Source organism: Anabrus simplex, chromosome 2, assembly GCF_040414725.1.
Source record: "Anabrus simplex isolate iqAnaSimp1 chromosome 2, ASM4041472v1, whole genome shotgun sequence".
Classification (NCBI taxonomy): domain Eukaryota; kingdom Metazoa; phylum Arthropoda; class Insecta; order Orthoptera; family Tettigoniidae; genus Anabrus; species Anabrus simplex.
Genome location: NC_090266.1, coordinates 138348246 through 138369026, shown reverse-complemented (window position 1 = coordinate 138369026; position 20781 = coordinate 138348246). Strand labels below are relative to the sequence as shown.

Here is a 20781-nt window from a genome sequence, read left to right as displayed (position 1 = left end):
ATGAATTGTCTAGGAGACTGAGCTCCGGACCTAATACCGTTATTGCCTTATCGAGGCAACCTTCAACTACCAGAACATCTTTGCTTGCGAAAATTTACACTTTCAGGCCTCTCAAGGCACAACCTACATTTTACAAAACAACCATAATTCACTGTCTTAAACTCTCACGGTCTAACCAGTTAACAGAAATAACTGAGTTTTACAGGAGTATCGAATACTCATTCTGCCGGGCCTTGGTGGGAAGTAAAAACACAGGTTAAAGTTACTGGCCCAAAAATCAAAATGATGCGGAGACAGACACTTGCACTCCTTGAAAACTGACACTTAGAAGTCGGGCTCTCTGCCCGACGTTGCAGAGGCTGATCCTATACTACTGAGGTGACTAGATGGAGAAAATTTAAGTTACAAGCTACAGAGAGAAAACAGTTACAAAAACATAGTCACCTCAAATGCAAGTTGATGGGGAACTCGAGAGGGTGTCACACTCTCTATTCCCGAATTTCGGCAAAGTTTCTAGGCTAGTTTGAAATTTACATTTGAAGACGAAGTTTACATTATTGAAGAGTTGAAATTAAGGGTTACGTAATTAAAGGCAGGTTACATTCCCCTCGAACTAGTTTTTGGAGACAATCACCTAGTTATTAAATGGCTGCCATTACCTTATTGCATTGGATTGCTCCATGAAGGGCGAAACGCCCCCGCCTCCACTATTAGCACTCACTCAGTACACTGGACGATCAAGAAGACAAAGTAGCTCGAAAAATTGCCAGCTTTTATACCCGAAAGGAAGGTTCGAGAGAGATCTGGACTAAGGCCCGACCCCCCCCCCCCCGATTTTTATTGTATAATTAAATAGGTAGAAGAAAAAGCGGATTGGTTGGAAATAAAATACAGGAAATTTCCTATTGGCCATTTTCGAAGTTGGCGGAAGGAGGTCGAAGTGTTGACAATTTTAACATACCAAAAAAAAAAAAAAATAATCAACCCAGTGTGGTAAACCTAGGAATACAAAATTACTTTATCACGTTAGTAGCGACATCTGTTGACAAAAGTCCAAACTTCTTGCACTAGTTGTTTCAAGTTTTAAGTGTAAGATGTCATTTCACAAGGCTGTACCCTCGCGGCACAATTATTATTATTATTATTATTATTATTATTATTATTATTATTATTATTATTATTATTATTATTATTATTATTACACAATCTGTTTTACGTCGTACCGACACAGATAGGTCTTATGGCTAAGGACAGCGGGCCAGAATGCAATTCTAGCGGGACAAAATGACTTAGCATAAACTACAGCTTGAATAAATACCTTTTTTTTACAATATGTTTTACGTCGCACGGACACAAATAGATCTTATGACGACGATGTGATAGGAAAGGCCTAGGAGTGGGAAGGAAGCGGCCGTGGCCTTAATTAAGGTACAGCCACAGCTCTGCCTGGTGTAAAATTGGGAAACCACGGAAAGCCATCTTCAGGGCTGTCGACAGTGGGGTTCGAACCCACTATCTCCCGAATACAAGCTCACAGCTGCGCGCCCCTAACCGCACGGCCAACTCACCCGGTTGAATAGGTTCTATAATCGTGTTTTTCGGTTCAGAGGGCCCCGTATTCGATACCCGGCCGGGTCGGAGATTTTAACCTTAAATAGTTCATTCCCTTGGCTCGGGGACTGGGTATTTGTGCAGTTCCCAACCTCCCTGTAACTCACACACCAAACATAACAGTATCCTCCACCACAATAATACGCAGTTACCTACACATGGCAGATGCCGCCCACCCTTATCGGAGGGTCTGCCTTACAAGGGCTGTACCCGGCTAGAAATAGCCACACGAAATTAAAAAAATAGACAAGGCGCGTTGTGTTTCCGTCGTTGAAAGTGCCACTTCCTCCTGCTCTTGGTTCATCAGTTACCAATCCCACTTCGGATCGAAATCTCCGTTGAATTATGCGCTTTTTCTCCCCAGCCATAGCTTTTCCTTCAGTTTTTCTTGCTTGCCACTTTCTAATATCACTCTCACCGTCTGAAAAGCACTCAAACAATCGGATCCAGGCATGTAAAGGAGAAAGTCCAAAATATTAATTCATAGTGTCAATGCTTCTGCTGCCCGCTACATTAATGGCATTCGCAGAAGCACCACATACAGCTGAACGTCTTCTATGGGCCACATATTGATCGCCCCTCGTATTATTATTATTATTACATCTTTTTCTGTTTTGCAATGTATATTATTGTACTATATTTTGTAATGTCTGTTGTAATTGGAGTGCAGCTCTGTCACAGATATGTGTCATAAATAAATAAATAAATAAATAAATAAATAAATAAATAAATAATAGAATTTACAACCGGCTGAAGTGAATTACGTCATTAAGATTAGTATAAATGTTTCGATATACTTAGAATAGGCGTTAAATATTCACTTCACCCATTTGTACTGGGTTGCTTTGCTATGGAAGATCGCTGTATCGCTGCCCTTGACTTTCCGTTCTCCAGCATCTATTCTTGTTCTTCAAGACACGTAACACAATTTTTACTAAGTCTGTGATGTTATGTTCCAGCTGATGGGCTGCACAGCCGGGCAGTTACCGCAGGGCAGGCTCCTGAGGTCGAGCCATGCCAGGAACAGCCCCAAAAGGTACAACTGAAGCGCGAGCTGGGACTCTTCAGTGCAGTCAGCCTCATTGTGGGTGTCATGATCGGTGAGTAAAATATGATTTGTTTTTCAAGGAAAAGTGTATTTCTATGTTTTCTTCTGCAGCATCGCTTTCAAATAGATCTTCTTTCTAGATCTTTGCAGATTGATTAATTGATCATTCCTTTATAAGACCAATCAATCAGTCATCATTGATCTTCATTTATGACTGAAGCCCACGTGGCAGATATCCTATCAGTTGTTTACTCTCCCGGCTGTTCAAGAAAACAGACAACTTATCCAGTGAGCGTTAAGAATACTTGCATTTCTCTTTCCTATTGATATGTTTATAGTTCCGTGCACTCCATATAAATTCGGTCCTAATAACCTGCTTTATAAGTCGTGTCTCTACTGGTGTGTATCCTTTGAGTTACTGTGACTGGGATTCGTTTTTTCTTCTGTGCGGGTGGGGCATCCCCGCGTGGTGATCAGCACAAGCTACATCGCTTGCTACATACTGTAAATTCTAAGAGAAAGAGACAGCAGTGAGTGTTGGGATGTATCGTACCTGCCCCATGTCAAACATGCTACTAGGCAGATTAGGCATCGTGCTGCGGGGTACTGGAGGCTGCTATACTGAAATTCAAGTCAAGAGCTTAGGAAATGTATCCTTCCGCATGTGAGCATGTTCCCTGTTCCCCCTTCCCGTCACCGTTCTCCATCTCCGCCACAACCAGCTTATCATTAACGCCGTGCGTCCATCTGACAAGTACAGTACTTCATTCTGAAATAGTGAAGAATCAAACGAAATCACTTCCTTTCACATAGCTGTACTTTGATTACGTACCATACCTATTTATTCCTTTATTGACCATGTAAAACCTACAGATTACTGACGAATACCGAGGCAAGAGAAGCAAGGTTTATTTTTATTTCATAATGCAATTTGTGTGAGGCACATGGAGACTTACAATATAAGTATACGATTCTCCTCTTGTGCAACGACTGTCAGTGGCAGTTTCCCACAGTTAAAAAGCTGAAAAAACCCACCCGTGAGTGGGATTGCAAAATACAATGCTTCCAGGAATGTTATAAATATTGTAGTCTCGTCATTCGGAAGGTAAAAACGAACTCATGATCTTCTCATGACAACTGTCAGTTGGTGGTGCTGTGGCTTAGTTCCATTATGCGGCCAGAAGGCGGCATTGAATAAGGAATTATATTTATTTTTTTGCTAGTGGCTTTACGTCGCACCGACACAGATAGGTCTTATGGCATCGAAGGGGATAGGAAAGGCCTAGGAGTTTGAAGGAAGCGGCCGTGGCCTTAATTAAGTTACATTGCCTGCTGTGAAAATTGGAAACCACGGAAAACCATCTTCAGGGCTGCCGACAGTGGAGTTCGAACCCACTATCTCCCGGATACAAGCTCACAGCCGCGCCCCTAACCGTACGGCCAACTCACCCGATGAATTTTATTTTGAGACTAGCAAGATACCCGTGCTTCGCTACGGTATTATACTGAAATTTATGATTGAATGCTTATCGTTTTATATATAACCCGCCGATATTCGCGATCTGACTCGTTTTCTGAGAGATTCCGCCAAAATTCACGATCTGACTGGTTTTCTGAGAGATTACGGCAAAGTTCCTCCCATTTTTCAATCTTTTTTCCAGCAATCGATTTCGTACTTCCAGGGCTAGGTCCAGGTATTCCGCCCGGTCAGTTGGGTCCCTAAATCTTTGCCACCTTTTCCTATAAGCATTTTTAATGTGGATCAAATCCTTGAGGAGATACGGCGTGGTGTCGTCTTGGGTGCCTTGGCGGTACTGAACCCGTGGCCGGACTGCAATCGTAGTCATTACCCGTCCGGGACCCATTTCCAGCATGGTCCGCACATTTTGATGACGGTCCAGAACATTATTATTATTATTATTATTATTATTATTATTATTATTATTATTATTATTATTATTATTATTATTATTATTATTATTATTATTATTATTATTATTATGACAGTATGACCAGCACCATTGTCGCCCGTAGGCAAGTGCGCAGGACTTCTGGCGATACGAATGACATACTTCCGTGCATTATAGAGGTGAACAATTGCACGGTCAATCTTATACCTATCGTTTATTTCAAATGTGTTCAAATTTTTATTTATATGCCAGAAGAATCTACTGTAATCTAAGAAGGTTCTCCAAAGGAAAAGATGGCTCTTGAAAACGAACCCAGGAAAGATTCAAAATGATCGGTTTATGATCCGAATAAGTACATTGAAAAACCACAGCCTGTTTCCAGTCATTCATCCGGGTCAGGAATGGAATGAATAAGCCCACAGCTAGCGGTGAGGATAGGAATTGTGCCGGCTGCCGAAGCCTGTCGCACTCCTCTGGGGCAATGATTAATGAATGACAAATGAAATGATATTGGAGAGTGTTTCTGGAATGAATGATGATGGGGAAAACCGGAGTACCCGGAGAAAAACATGTCCCGCCTCCGCTTTGTCCAGCACAAATCTCACATGGAGTGACCGGGATTTGAACCACGAAACCCAGCGGTGAGAGGCCAGCGCGCTGCCGCCTGAGCCACGGAGGCTCCTTGTAAGTACATTAGGAACAGTAAAATCAATTGGTCTCACCTCCGTTTTCACCCCACCGCGGTTAAGTTGATTTACCCCCCCCCCCCCACCAGAAAAAGAAGGCGTGTTTCTTTATGTTTAAAGGAGATTCCAAATACCAATGTTCACGTGTGCTCCCTTCAGTTTTGAGATATAAGTATTCCCATAAAAATAATTCACTTTTTTCACTTACTTTCACACTCACCCTCCCCCCCTTTAAGTGAATTTTCCGGCAAAAATATTATTCTTTAATAGTAAAGGATCTTCTAAATACCGATTATCTTCATTTTTTGAGATATGTGTCCTCATGAAACGAATTCAATTCCTTTTCACAGCCGCCCCCAAAGACGATTCCCCGCCCCCCCCCAAAAAACCCATCGTTTTCTTTTTAAAGAAGATCTAAATACCAATTTTCACGTCTGTAACAACTTTAGTTTTTATTAGATGTAAGTATCCTCATACAATTAATTCAATTAATTTTTCAATTTTTCACCCCCCTCCCCTTATTGGATTTTCCGAGAATACCTGTTTCTTTACTTTAACAGGAGATTCCAAATACCAGTCTTTACGTCTGTAACATTTTACGTTTCTGAGATATACTGTAGATATAGTCTTTCTAAAAATTCACCCCAATTTGTCACTCCTGTTTAACCCCCATTAATTAGATTTTCCAAAAACAAAAAAATGATGTTTCTGTATTTTTAAAGGAGATTCCATATACTAACTGTCTGGTCTGTAATATCTTCAGTTTCTGTGATATAAGTATCCTTATTAAAGACATTCAACCACTTATTCACACTTTTCACCCCTCCTATTGGTATTTACAGAAAACAAAAAATACATGTTCTCTTATTTTTAAAGGAGATTCTAAATATCAATTTTTACATCTGCAAACTTTTGAAGTTTTGAGATATAGATACACTCATTTTTTAAATACCCCCCCTTTCACCACCACTATTTTGATTTTCTAAAAACAAAAAGTACGTGTTTCTTTATTTAAAAAGGAGATCCCAAATACCGATTTTCAGGTCTGTAACATCTTCATTTTCTGTGATATAAGGATTCTTATTAAAGGCATTCAACCATTTTTCACCCAATTTCACCCCTCCTATTGGGATTTTCCGAAAACAAAAGAATAGGTGTTTCTTTATTTTGAAAGTAGATTCTAAGTACCAATTTTAACATCTGTAAACTTTGAAAGTTTTGAGATATAGATACTCATTTTAAAAATTCAGCCCCCTTCCAACCCTCCACTATTTGGATTTTCCTAAAACAAAAAGTACATGTTTCTTTATTTTTAAAGGAGATCCCAAATACCTTTTTTCAGGTCTGTAATATCATCCTTTTCTGAGATATAAGTATCCTCATTAAAGGCATTCAACCCATTTTTCACTCCTTTTCATCTCTCCTGTTGGGATTTTCCGAAAACAAAAAATATGTGTTTCTTTATTTTGAAAAGAGATTATAAATACCAATTTCTACGTCTGTAAACTTTTACAGTTTCGAGATATAGATACACTCATTTTAAAAATTCAACCCCCCTTTTCACCCCCCATTATTTGGATTTTCCAAAAACAAAGAAATACGTGTTTCTTTATTTTTAAAGGAGGTTCCAAATTTAAATTTTAATGACTGTAACCTCTTCAGTTTTTGAGATATAAGTCTCCTTATAAAAGGTGTTCAACCCATTTCCCCCCCCCCTTTTCACCCCTCTTCATGGGATTTTCGGAAAACAAAAAATACGCGTTTCTTTATTTTTAAAGTAGATACCAAATACCAATTTTTATGACTCTAAACCTTTAAGTTTTTGAGATATAGATATTCTCATTTTAAAAATTAACCCCCCTTTTTACCCCCTTAATGATGGAATATCCAAAAATCCTCCCTTAGCGAGCACCTACATGTTAATATGAATGTATCCCCAATATTTCATTTCTCTATGTCCAGTAGTTTCGGCTCGGCGATGATGAATCAGTCAGTCAGTCAGTCAGGACAAGTTGTTTTATATATATAGATATTAAAGATCAAGTCACGTAATCCACTCATTTACTTTCAACACTTGGAGATTCCTTAAAAAAAAGGTGTATTTCTATTTTTCGTAAGAGTTCATCTATTCGCTTATTTCAATAGATTGTCTACCCGACACACTTACACCGAAAAAATATTCATGACGCTTCCGATTATTCTGTGCGATATAACAGAATGATATTTGAAACTCATTCGATTATTTAAATTGATTATTCATTCGATTATTTAAATAATCGGATAGAAGTTATTCTATTATTAAAAGTGTTCCATTATGCCATCACTATAAGGGTGGACAATTATCCATTCAAAGAAGAAACTGGCCCTGGTCGTGAGTTTTGACACTGGCCGAGGTCGAGAAACCTGTTCGTACTAATCCTCTTCCTGGAATTCGTGAGTTTTGAGACTCGTAAGTTTTGAAACTCGTGAGTTTTGAGAAGACACGAACGATCTTTCGCTGGAGACTTGGATTTTCCGTGGAGTTTAAATTCCAAGCGAGCTGCGTAAACACTGTGCACAGAAACGCCGATCAGCTGCGCGGACTTTATCACGTCTTCCACAGTCCACAGTGGATTCTAATCTCGTAGGCTACTGTAAACGTTTAAAACAATTTGGTTTAGATTTTCTACTTTATTTTTCTCCACTTTTGTTAGCTTTAAAGTATTTCACAGGGGACTCAAGCGTCACAGCATCACACACGTCTTGCTCACAGCTGGCAGCCATTATGAATACTGAACACAACACGCTGTTGCAGCCAGTATTGCCAACAGTTTTCTTGGAACCATCTTCAACGTCGCACATATTATGCGAACTTATCAGCAGTGGAATGAACTCGAACAAACTTACTAAGTACACAGTGCAATAAGATATCAATATCATATTAAATAATTATTATTTTGCTACATACACCACTGAAAACAATAACTATTCATGTATGAATTATAAGAGTTGGTAACGAACCCGAATAACATACAACTTGCGATATATTTCCCATATTTATACAGGGCAAAATTTTTAATTCATCAAGTCAGTTCACCAGAATATCTAACCAAACTGAAGAAAGCTCCTGACTTCAGGAACAAGTAACAAACCTAGGGAACTATTTGGCGCTGCGGAAGCCTTTTCACCGACCAGAAGTCTGACTAACATCAAAGGGACCGCTAAGGTCTTGAGTTGACTCTCAGTATAGTAAGGGCCAGGAGAAAACCTCACAAGTAAAAATAGAAATATGCCTACAAGCATGTTCTACATAGCACATGCAAAGGATGTGGTCAGTAAAAGTCCAGGTATATCATGCACAAGACATATCAACGGTGGTGGAATAAATACATTTATCTACTTTTACTCGGATGTAAACTCTCTGCTCAACTGTGCATCATGGCTTCCACTAGAGTTGCCAGATACACGGGTTTGCCCGGAACATTACGGTTTCTTCTCATTTTGAACCGTGCACACTGTACCCTTTAAACCGTACGCTGAATGTTCCGTTGTTTTAATATTGTGGTTTAGACAATAGTATAGTATCGAAAAAGAGAGCGGTTATGATCGAGTACAAAATATTCTGTATTCTGACCGAAGATCGGTCATCAATATCGTTAGCGCCTCTGCCAATGTACTAGCTTCCATGTAGAGCATGTAAAGAATGGCGGATTAATTTTTTGGTAAAAAAATGTTTTTCGAACTTTGTCCGATGTTAGTAACATTGACATTGTTGTTAAGTGGAGCAGTGACAGTGTTCAACAAAGTATGTATTGCCAAAAGTGTTTAGATGAGCATTCAACTGACGAAAATTTGCTTAGTGTCTCTATGGTACCTGTTCAAAGTTACAATGTCAATAACAATCAGAAATCTGTAATTAGGTAAAATACGTCTCCTTCCTCTATCAGATATTGTCACCCCATATGGTTTGTTTCTACAATAGAAACGGCCAATGTTGTTAAAAACAAAATACAAAAAGTAGAAGAACAGATCGCCGAAGTCACTCCTAGCATAACAACTGTAGGTGGAAAATAATTATCGTTAGGCCTCAGATGAATTTTTGTATGATTGATGGTAAAGTCTGTAATTCTGTATCCTCGTGTACGTCTATGCTAACATATTATTTATATGGAGGAAAACCGAGGGGGATGAATAATCTTGATATTTTCGCTTAGATAATCGTAGATCAAAACGTTTTGACTTTTGGACTCTGACTACCTCATTCTTGGATATATTTTTGGGAATGTCTCCACATTTCCTACTGACTAAATATTAAAGCATGGCAAGTACGTGACACAGGAAACCGAAACAAAATGGAAGAAGAGGAGAAACATGACCAAGAAAAAATTCGTAGTGAGTTCGGACTATTGGTAGATATGTCCAAACAAAAACGGAAAATACCAATGATGGCATGGAGCTTGCAAGTTTTTAGACGTGTTGAAAAATCGTCAGAAATAAGTGGGGTAAATGCAGACTTAATATAGTGATTTCAAATAATTCTAGAATACCTAAATTTGTGTTTCCCGTTTGATACCGTCAGATTTGGTGAGTACTCTTCTTGCACTTTGGAAATGTATTTGAGAGACTATCCTTGGTACCATATACCCGTAAGTGTGCACCAAGGTGTTACCCATGAATGTTTCTTCGGTGGGTGTTAAGATTTACCGGGGAGGGGTTGGGGGGCTTCCGAAGACAAAAACTATAGTGAGAAGTATGTTTGCTTTCAAATAGAATGTACAGAAAGAAAAGTTTGAAACAGTTTTAGAGCAGTACCTTTTACAACTGAACGGGTTAAGTGGAAAGGTAAATTCAAAGCGGTCTGGTGGACGACGCACGCTTTAACACGGGCTTCCAGCGCGAAACAAAGATTTCTGTCATTTGTGGCAACAATTTGTTTCACTGTAAGTGCTAAAAATGTTTAAAGACTTGATACATTTTTAAAAGAATCTTCTAGGGGCTCGACCATACGAAAATATATCTGTATTTCTTCATTATGCCATCTGAGTGTCATATAAAATAGTTTGTTCTTGCGTATATATTATACATGAATTTCATTTATTGAGGCTACAACTTACATTTATAGAGTAATGACATTTTTTAAACACTGTATGAAAGTTCTTTTCTTTTGATTCTTCTTCTTTCAAATAGACTTATACTTGGGATCATACTTGTTCAACAACTGGGCTTTGATCTTTATCGTGTACTGTCGCATCATCTTACTCCTTTCATTCCTCTGAAATGAGGCTGGGGGTATCCTTCTTCTTCTCCATATTTTTTTCTGTAAAGCATGGACTTTATTCAGGTTCTGTCTCACAGCCTGTCTGTTTTGTAAGACTGTCAGGCCCTGTTCGTTTATGTCATTCTCAGTCTCCCTCAGCCCTGTGGTGCGGCTTTCTTGTTTTGCCACGAGGTGAATAGCTGGTTGTTCAGTCTGTTGGGGGAAGAGCGTGCCACATGATCATAGAAAACTACCCTCGTTTTCCTAGCATTGTCAGAGAGCTCTCTATCGGGGAGGACAGCTCTGACTTTTGACGTCTCCGGCATTCCCCATATACCAGTACCGGGGCTAGGATTTTTCTGTGAGCTCTCTCTCTCTCTCTCTCTCTCTCTCTCTCTCTCTCTCATTTGAAGTTTCACAATCAAGCAGTTTCTGTTGAGTAACAGATACTTCATGGAATACAGGGCTTCCGGACGGATGACTATTGTGCTTCAGCCCCAGATTACGTGACTGTCATCGCTTTTTTAGGTGTTTTGTGTCATTCGATAGGTCACTTCCAGCTTATTAACTCTCGCGGAGAATTTTTTACACTGTTTATAATATTTTTAATTTTGCGAAGTTTCTTATAGCCAAAATATCCTTCGTTTAGTACTATATAATATAACTTGATTTTCATAGAACTTGCGGGCGTTAGCGATGATAGAATAAATAACTCGCGAGATCACGATCAAACTATACTGAGCAGAATGGTAGCGTGCGTTAATGCACTACGTCCATGGAGCCAAACTTTGCATTCGGAAGGCGAGTGGGTTCAAACCCTGTCGTGTTGTCCAGAGAATGGTTTTCTGTGGTTTCTCATTTTAACTTCCAGGCAAATGCTGGGAATTTCTATTCACAGTTGACAGCCGATTCCTTCCACCCCCCTCACCCAATTTCATTCAACATCATTAATTTCATCTTTATTAGATCTTCAACTGAGGTTGGCATTAGGAAAGGCAACATGCCGTGAAAACATGGCATATAAATTTCATCTCACCTCATTAACGATCCCGTATCACGTAACGGACTAAAGGGAAGACATACTGTATATCATAATCAAACTATAATTATTAAAAATTAGCAAATTAACCGCTGGACAGAAGAATGCGATGGTGAGACTAGGGATGCCCAAATACGACTTTACACTGACTAACTTTGCTACATTCATCCATTTTGTTTACTGCAAATATGATCTTTTAGGTGGCGAAAACAAAAAGAATTCAAATGAGTATGCTAGGAAAAATATATTCTACATCTGTTGGGTTTTTGTACACAGAACTGAATTTGTATTACACCTGTTGGGTTTTCCTCTGGCCAGCGGTTCTCTTTGAGAGCCTTTGTTTTCGTGCTTCTGAGCCAGGAATTGGACTTTTGTTAATCGGTTTAGGTAAGGGTTTTGCGAATGCAATTACCCCAAGGAAAATTTGAAATGATGAAATAATTTTAAGTGATCGCAATGAACTGTTAAAAAATAAGTTTTCATTTAAAAGCATGAATGCGCTAAAACTATCCGGAATGAAGTCTAGTAGGAAGTAAAGCATGTCATCTCCATACAGGCCACGAAGGCTCTTGGAATGGGTGGGAATAAAGGCTTCCACTACTCGTAACCTCTACGCCTGTGTTCCCAGGAATTAACCTCGTACTCATTTTTAAAGTAGGCGGAGTGAACCTCAGAGCCATGTGTACCTCCAGAACTAGAGAACACGTTTCTCACATTTTTGACATCGTGATAGGGAATCGAACCCACCTCTTTCCGGGTGAAACAAACACGCCTTTACCGTCTCTACCAAGCAGCCCCCGAAGTCTAGTAGGACGCTGTAAAATTTGGGACTAAAAATAAAGTATTAAAAAAACCGAATCGGTTATTTGAATATTTTGCTATCGACTACAGAAAATGTCTTAAACCCACCTCCTTTTTATTTTGCTAGGGGCTTTACGTTGCACCGACACAGATAGGTCTTATGGCGACGATGGGATAGGAAAGGCCTAGGAGTTGGAAGGAAGCGGCCGTGGCCTTAATTAAGGTACAGCCCCAGCATTTGCCTGGTGTGAAAATGGGAAACCACGGAAAACCATCTTCAGGGCTGCCGATAGTGGGATTCGAACCTACTGTCTTCCGGATGCAAGCTCACAGCCGCGCGCCTCTACCCGCACGGCCAACTCGCCCGGTAAACCCACCTCTTTGGCTAAATAATAGCATAGTGCACTTAGTACCATAGGTCCCTGGGTTCGATTTCCGGGCGGACCAGGGATTTTAAACACGTTTGGTAATTCCTTCAGATCGAGGACTTGGAATTCGGGATCATCTCAATACACGTCACCTACACACAACATGTCACACTACCAAACCCACATACACACGCAATAGTGAGCACATCCCTTCACATAGTGTTGGCGTCACGAAGAGCATGCTACCGTAAAACCAGGTTTAATCCACATCAGTGCCGACCCAAGATAACTGGGGAAAACTACGTCCTCTGTCCCCACTGCACCGTAAAGTCAGAGCCCATCAAAATATGCGCGCTCAGTAGAGGTAATATTTCCTTAAAGCCAGCTACATGGCTTCGAAAATTGCCTAATTGAAACACATTTTATGTCTCAAGACATGTAGTTCGGAAGGTGTTCCTGCTGTGTGAGTATTGATTGGTAAACAGCGCTATGTACTGCACTATCGAGCTCCTCTAGTTAACAATTTCAAAGTGATCTCGTTATTTCCTTCGTACCAGGGCTAAGGTGTTTAAGTCAAAAATACTGCATTAATTGTAGAGGGTTTGAAATGAATAGGCCTACATCAACATATTTCAGAAAACTAAATTTTCATTTTTAATAATCGTTTTCTTCTTCTAACTGTTGAAAAGTAAATCAGTGACTTGTACTGTGAGGACGCGATATAACTTTACTTCTTCTCTTAATCCCTGGCACGAAAGATTTAATATCCAACGGAATATTGCAAATCTATAAGGGGCGATCAAAACGTTTCCGTTCGACGACCGTGCAGTCTTGAACCGGGATGCTAACCAGACAAAATCGCCATGAGCATTGAGTCACTCTCCACTGACGCACCAGTTTGAAGATCTCCGTGTGGTGAAACGGACAGGAAGCGTCGACCCTTAAAGGCCTTTTTGAGGGGACCGAAGCTGTAATAATCGCGTGGGGAGAGATCATGTTATGCGCCGGTCCGCCCTAATCACCTCATCCACCGTTCGCTTGTTGTTGTCCGTAATGGATGTCACCGGTCTCCCAGATCAACCGGCGTCTTGTGTCGAAACCCCACACGCATGGAACTATGTGCACCATTCCACAATGGTGATTTTCGACAGACATGCTGCACCATACTTAGTCTTCATTCTCCAATGGATGTCCATCGGTGTTTGTCCTTCGGTAGCCAAGGACAGAATAACAGCACATTGGTCCTGTTTGGACGCAGTTGGTAATAACGGCACCAGAGTTCATGTGGCCGCATTTAACGCACACACTTGACATGACTGCCACACTAATCCCTTTGCCTACATGTACGTGCTTATATACCCGCATCGGAGTCGCGCTACGTTCCATGTCCGCTGTCGCAACGCCCTAAAACGGAAAAGTTTTGATCACGCCTTATAATAAACAAATTGATGTTTGATACTTCTCCTTTTTTATTGAAAAATACTGGTTAACATTTAATTCCAGGAACACTAATGAGTAAAACAATTTGTATTTTCAGGTTCTGGCATCTTCGTTTCCCCAACAAGTGCACTTGAGCGTTCAGGCTCTGTAGGACTGTGCCTGGTGGTTTGGGCTGTGTGTGGAGGGATCTCCCTGCTAGGTATGTATTAATGTGAGTAGAGTTGGCCTGTGCAGTGTTAAGGAAAATCTGAGATCATGGATAGAGGAGTTATTTTGGGAATTGTAATGAAGATAAGGGTATAGCAAGAGGAGTCAACTGCAGCCTATACGTGGAAGCTTTTTCATTTTCTTATCTGCATATGTCCGGATTGCCTTTCATAGTTTTCAGACAAAAAAGAGCTTAACAAACCTAATTTTACAAGTGCATGCTTCTATGTAACAACTTCAATAATAATAATAATAATAATAATAATAATAATAATAATAATAATAATAATAATAATAATAATAATAATAATACTTCCAAACGTACGCATACACGTACAGTAGCTGAAAAAATGAATGAGCATACTGATAACTGTCTAGGCACGTCCCAATAGCGGGTTTATACGAGAACCTTTACAGTAGAGTCAGTGTTGTCTAAGTATGTACAGGGTTATTCAGCTTCGTTATCCACCTCAATTAACTCGTGAACCATTAAGGCCGGTCTCCACTGATTAACATTTAGCAACAACATGTTAAATGGTAACTGGTGACACCATCAACATGTTAAACGTTAAATGTTGAATACTGTTTCATTTAACATTGTGTCCACACTTAATAAACATGTTAAACTTGACTTCCTTTCTCTACATACAGGTAGTACATCATATCAATTTGTGGTAATAGGCCTACATTTAGGTGGTGTCTAGTATTTTCTAAAATGGACAATGGACTCAGATTAAGAGAATTACCGGGTGAGTTGGCGGTGCGGTTAGGAACACGCGGCTGTGAGCTTGCATCTGGGAGATAGTGGGTTCGAATCCAACTGTCGGCAGCCCTGAAGAAGGTTTCCCATGGTTTCCCATTTTCACATCAGGCAAATGCTGGGGCTGTACCTTAATTAAGGCTATGGTCGCTTCCTTCCAAATCCTAGGCTTTTCCTATCCCATCGTCGCCATAAGACCTATCTTTGTCGGTGCGACGTAAAGCCACTAACAAAAAGAAAAAAAGATGAAGAGTATTTGGCCTTTGCTATTGCCACTGTTGCTTCTTGTTATGATTTAGAAGTGCAGTTTTATTAGGCACATTTGCTCCCCTCATCCTGCTCATTGCTTCAAAAGCAAACCACTATGATGTATAAACTTCGCTGCCGCCCCCGACTTTTCTGAAATTTTTATAGTTCTCGACTGTACCGTACAGGGAGCGGAGGGACGCTAGTATTCTTCTTCGATGCACTCGCGGGAACAATTTTAGATAATTTCGAGTTCCTGGATACTGTCGGCTTTCTTCGCTCTATCTCTGAGTTCCTTTGAAGAGACGTCCCACAAACAAGGCCTTTCTGTTATATCATTAAGTCCAGAGTAATCTCCTTGCTCCACTCCATTTCTGACTATAAATTTTAGTGCCGGTATAGAGCAGAGAGAAGGACATACGTGCGCGTACTGTATTTGTAGCTTACAGCAAAGAGAATGAGTATTGCGGAGTGTTGTAACTATAATCCTATTTCACGCGGAGTACGTCGTTTTTGTCGTTTAGGCTATCTGTTGGAATGGAAACAGCACGGAAGTTGCCGAAGCTGTGCCGACATCTCACGAACAACGAATTGACTTGACATGTTTTCCACCTGGAGCGGAAAACACGCCAACATGATAAAGTGTTAACCTCAACATTCTGAGTTAACATGCAAAGTCAATTGGAAGACACAATCACTATATACATGTCAATTGTAACATGTTTAATTTAACATGTTGGTGTTAAATGTTAATCAGTGGAGACCGGCCTTCAAAGATATCGACTCATTATTCGACTTGCAGTACTTTTTTATGGCTCAGGAACTCAGAGATAAAGCGAAGAAAGCCGACAGTTTCCAGGAACTCGAAATTATCTAAAAATTGTTCCCGCGAGTGCATCGAAAAATATACTAACGTCCCCCCGCTTTTTGTATGGTACAGTCGAGAAATGTAAAAAGTTCAGAAAAGTCGGGGGCGGCAGCGAAGTTTATACTTCATAGTGGCTTGCTTTTGAAGCAGTGAGCAGGGATCTTGGATTTACGTAGCTTTGGAACTGAAGACTGACTCGAAATACGAATTATGCAGAACGGTTGTCTTCTGAGATAATAGTACTAACTCATTGATTGATTGATTGATTCTGACAAGATTAATACCCTAGAATGCTTACCTGTTTCTGCTACTCACGAACGCTTACCTGGGGTGATGCGTCACCCCATTAGTTTCGTCCCTGTTTCTCAGGTATATGGGCATATTTTGTTCTATGCACTTGCATATAATTTACACAGAACCTATAGAGCAGTAGGATATGATGCGTGAAGTTAAATGGAAATCACGAATACAATCAATACACTAGAAAGTGTACTTCGTTTTAATCTACTAAAATTCACATCTGCAAAATTCTTAATACTTCAAATAGTATTAGGCACCCTAAAAAAGGTACCATGCTCATAAACTCTAATTACGGTAACTATAATAGCATATGCCAAAGCATACTGAAACACAATATTGGGAACAAGCAGTCTGAAATTCAAGGGACAAAAGACACAAATGGCTGTCCTCGTTTCACAGTGTCCTTGCACGTAAGTCCTGCATTCTAAATGTACCTCTGGTAAACTGAACAAAAGTCACATTTTCATCAGTAAACGAATTATTTGTTACCACACATGACCATTCCTCCCCTTCAGAACTGTCCCAGGAATGTCAGTTTCACCGTCAGAATCCTCTGACGCGCTAATTTCAGTAGGGTTATCGGAATCCACCTCAACATAATCTTCTGTCTCACTTTCCTGTCATTTTCATCTTCACTTTCTTCATCAAGTATGGCGAGAACCTTATCACTAAAGTTAGTGTCCGTCACACTAATTTCCATTATAAAATCGGCTATTACTTCTAATGCGGTGAAAAATATATCGCACACGTAAACGCTTACCGGGGTGGCTTGTAACCCCACCACACGTCTCGATTCAGTTACACTCAGCGTATGCCTACGCAACATTTATGGTGTCACTCAGCTTGCCTTTATTAGAGATTACTGAGAAAGGGAGAGACCAATGCACAAGCGCAGCCACGCAAAACACAAGAAAAGAACACGGTGGGGTGGCGCGTCACCCCGGTAAGCGTTCAGGCTAGATGGCCTTCTCTTACATCTCAATCGTTATGATAATCACACTCAAAGTCCGTGGTATTCGAACTTGGGACTCTCAACATGAGGGTCGAATGACTAGACCACGGAAGTAATAAGTAGACAGGAGTCTATTTCAGTGTCCGACTCGTTGTCTGAACGGCCAGCGTACTGGCCTTCGGTTCAGAGGGTCCCGGGTTCAATTCCCGGCCGTGTCGGGGATTTTAACCTTAATTGGTTAATTCCAACGGCACGGGGGCTGGGTGTATGTGTTGTCTTCATCATCATTTCATCTTCATCACGACGCGCAGGTCGCCTACTGGGGTCAAATAGAAAGACCTGCACCTGGCGAGCCGAACCCTTCCTGGGATATCCCGACACTAAAAGCCATACGATATTTCATTTGTCTCTTTCAGTAATCTCCTTGGTAACATATACATCTCCATTTCCCTCACGTGACCCAACTATCAAAACCAGCTAATTCGCACAGCTTCCTTCAACAAGTTCATTCCTAATGTAGCCTTTATCTCATAAGGGTGCCTCCATTCCTTTGTTCCCACCTGATTGCATTCCTGCTATTTTCATGTTTATTACCTCCAGCGTATGAATGATTTATCCCTAAGCCATGCAGTTTACACTACTGTGCAACAACGCCGCCCCGGCTTCAAAACAGAGCTATGTATGGATTATTTCGCCTGGGAGCTAATTTCTTTCTCACAGAATACCATTGATCTCAATTGAAGAGCTAATTTCCAAAGCGACGCATCTCCAAGAAACATAATTTTTACGGAAACACCATTTTTAATTACTTGATATCCTAATAAGATAGATAGCATCATCACTTCGAACAAAATCAGCTTGTCATGGTGGCTAAAATATTACTGCAAAGAATACCTTAAAAATGGACGGGGGATCTTGGATTTACGTCGCTTTGGAACTGAAGACTGACTCGAAATACGAATTATGCAGAACGGTGTAGGCGAGGTTTCTTCATAGATGCTCAAACATTCAAAATATAGTGCTTAATACTTCACAAATGCTGTACTTATTCACAATTTCAGAATTTCATGAATATAATATAAATATAAAATAAAAATGCCTACAATGTAAAAAACATGCATTTAATTTAGGAAAACCTAACATATGACTGAAAACAAACACAAGGATGATTGTCTCGTATTTTTGAACACACAAATTTTCGAAAAAAATGTTTGGAAGGACCTATTGGTCCACACACTCACATGTTCAACTCACAAAATAACTTTAAAAAAATCATTATTACATTCGAGTTCAAGGACGTAATGTTTTTCTTATTCAGCAGTTGAAGTAGAAGAGAGCATTGTATCATAAAATGCCATGGCAGGTAGTCCTTCACGTACACCCAGTTTATCGAGGAGGTTCTTAATACCTTTGACTTTGTCTTCTTTCGATACATTGCCCGGTGGTCCTTGTTCCCCTTCAAGAAACAACCATTTCCTACCTCTTTTGAGCAGGGTGTATTTGCACACTGCAAAACCACGAGCGAAAGAGCAGAGAGTCCCGCCACAACCAATAAGCGGTCACGTGACATGTGCGCGCGGAGCTATTGGTCATCTGGAGTAGCGAAATAAAAACATCCAGGACGTGCGTCAGTTTGGAAAGAAGTACAACTTTTGGGGGCCATTTTAATCACGATATACTCCACTTTGAAGAAAATACGTTCCCACATGATAAAGTACTATTGTGGAAATACATTTGCACGAAGAAAGTGGACTTGTGTCACTTTAGAAATAAGTCCTTCTTGTGGATTCAATGCATTATGTGTGCTATAACTCGATTCAGTTTCACTTACTATTCTACCTTCCTGGGAGCATAGATATTCAGTGGCGGTTTGTGAGGTTTCATATAAGAGGGGCGCTTTATGGTTTAAATACAGACATGGATAATATATTGTAAATCTAAAATACCCACACATATTTACACACGCAAGTATAAACATTACTAGACAATATGCCAAAAACACCTAAATTTACCTTATCATTAATTCCTATGTCAAATCTACCCTTCTCCCTTTAGATGTAGCATATCTCTTGATCATTGCCTGAGTATTTTTACCTCTCAGTTGTCATTGCACTTCTGAGGAATATTTATATCCTATCTAATGTAGAGAAACACCTTTTCCTTTCCACACCAGTCAATGGATGGTTGTAGCATTACTTTCAACAATAACACATTCTGAAATACACGTCACCTTCTTTTTTTAATGCTAGTATTTTCAGAGAACTACCCGCTACACTTATTGGTCACTGTTTGGTTGCGACCGAGTCGCTCTCGTTACAACAGGCCTCTTCCCCAAGAAACAGCCAGCGGCAACGTTTGGAGACCGTGTACTTAAAACGTCTGCGCTACGGTCACATGGCTGTTGTGACCAGGAGTTGATATATAGGATTTTACGCTCTATCCTGAAGCCAGACTTCACAGTTTAGAAGTATTAGTTTTCTTTATGAGCTTAAAACCTGTATCCTCTTGTATATAACGCATTGAGAAGTAAAAATCAAAAGGTTAATGTTTATTGGGAAGGCACGTGACCCCGTGACCTTATGCGCCAGCCGCCACTGTAGATATCCTAAGTAATTGAAATGATTCACTTGATTCATTTCTTATACCGGGCCCCCTAAACCATAGAGCAGTACGCTGTCCATTCAGCCAAAGTGCCAAACTTGTAACTCCTGTCCCTCTGAAGAGTTAAAAAGGAAAAACGACCGAGATGTTAGAGAAGGCCACCTGGATTTAACCTTGGCCGGAAATCAATCAATCAATCAATCAATCAATCAATCAATCAATCAATCAATCAATCAATCAATCAATCAATCAATCACCGACCAGTTCATGTTCGCAGGAAAGACATACGGCCTTAAACTCTTAGACAAAATGGACTTGTACTTGGGTGTTCTGTTAAACGCATAAATGTACAAAACATCGGTGGGTGATAAATAAATAAATAAATAAATAAATAAATAAATAAATAAATAAATAAATAAATAAATAAATAAATAAATAAATAAATCAATAAATAGGCTCCATGTATGAGTGATCAGTGTCTTGGACTCCGGTCCTCAGGAATCCGGGTTGACTCCTGGCCGCGTTGAGCGATCTTAGTCGTAATCGGTGAATTCCCTTGGCTCGGGGACTGGGTATTTTTGTGTCGTCGCCAACATTCCTGCAATTCACAAACTCCACCACATTAAGACGCATGTTTACATACACGGCAGACGCTGCCACAACTTTGGAGGGTCTGCCTTACAAGGGCTGCACCAGGCTAGACATAGT

General features: G+C 40.2%; 1 protein-coding gene across 3 annotated transcripts in view; it reads left to right on the top strand.

Moving 5' to 3' along the window:
- LOC136862706 (b(0,+)-type amino acid transporter 1) overlaps nt 1–20781 on the top strand; it is a 453749-nt gene that overhangs the window by 226340 nt on the left and 206628 nt on the right. For all 3 annotated transcript variants that reach the window (XM_068226490.1, XM_068226491.1, XM_068226489.1), the window contains 2 exons: nt 2571–2711; nt 14237–14338. In XM_068226490.1, coding sequence (XP_068082591.1) covers nt 2571–2711; nt 14237–14338 — 243 coding nt within the window. The remainder of the gene's footprint in view (nt 1–2570; nt 2712–14236; nt 14339–20781) is intronic.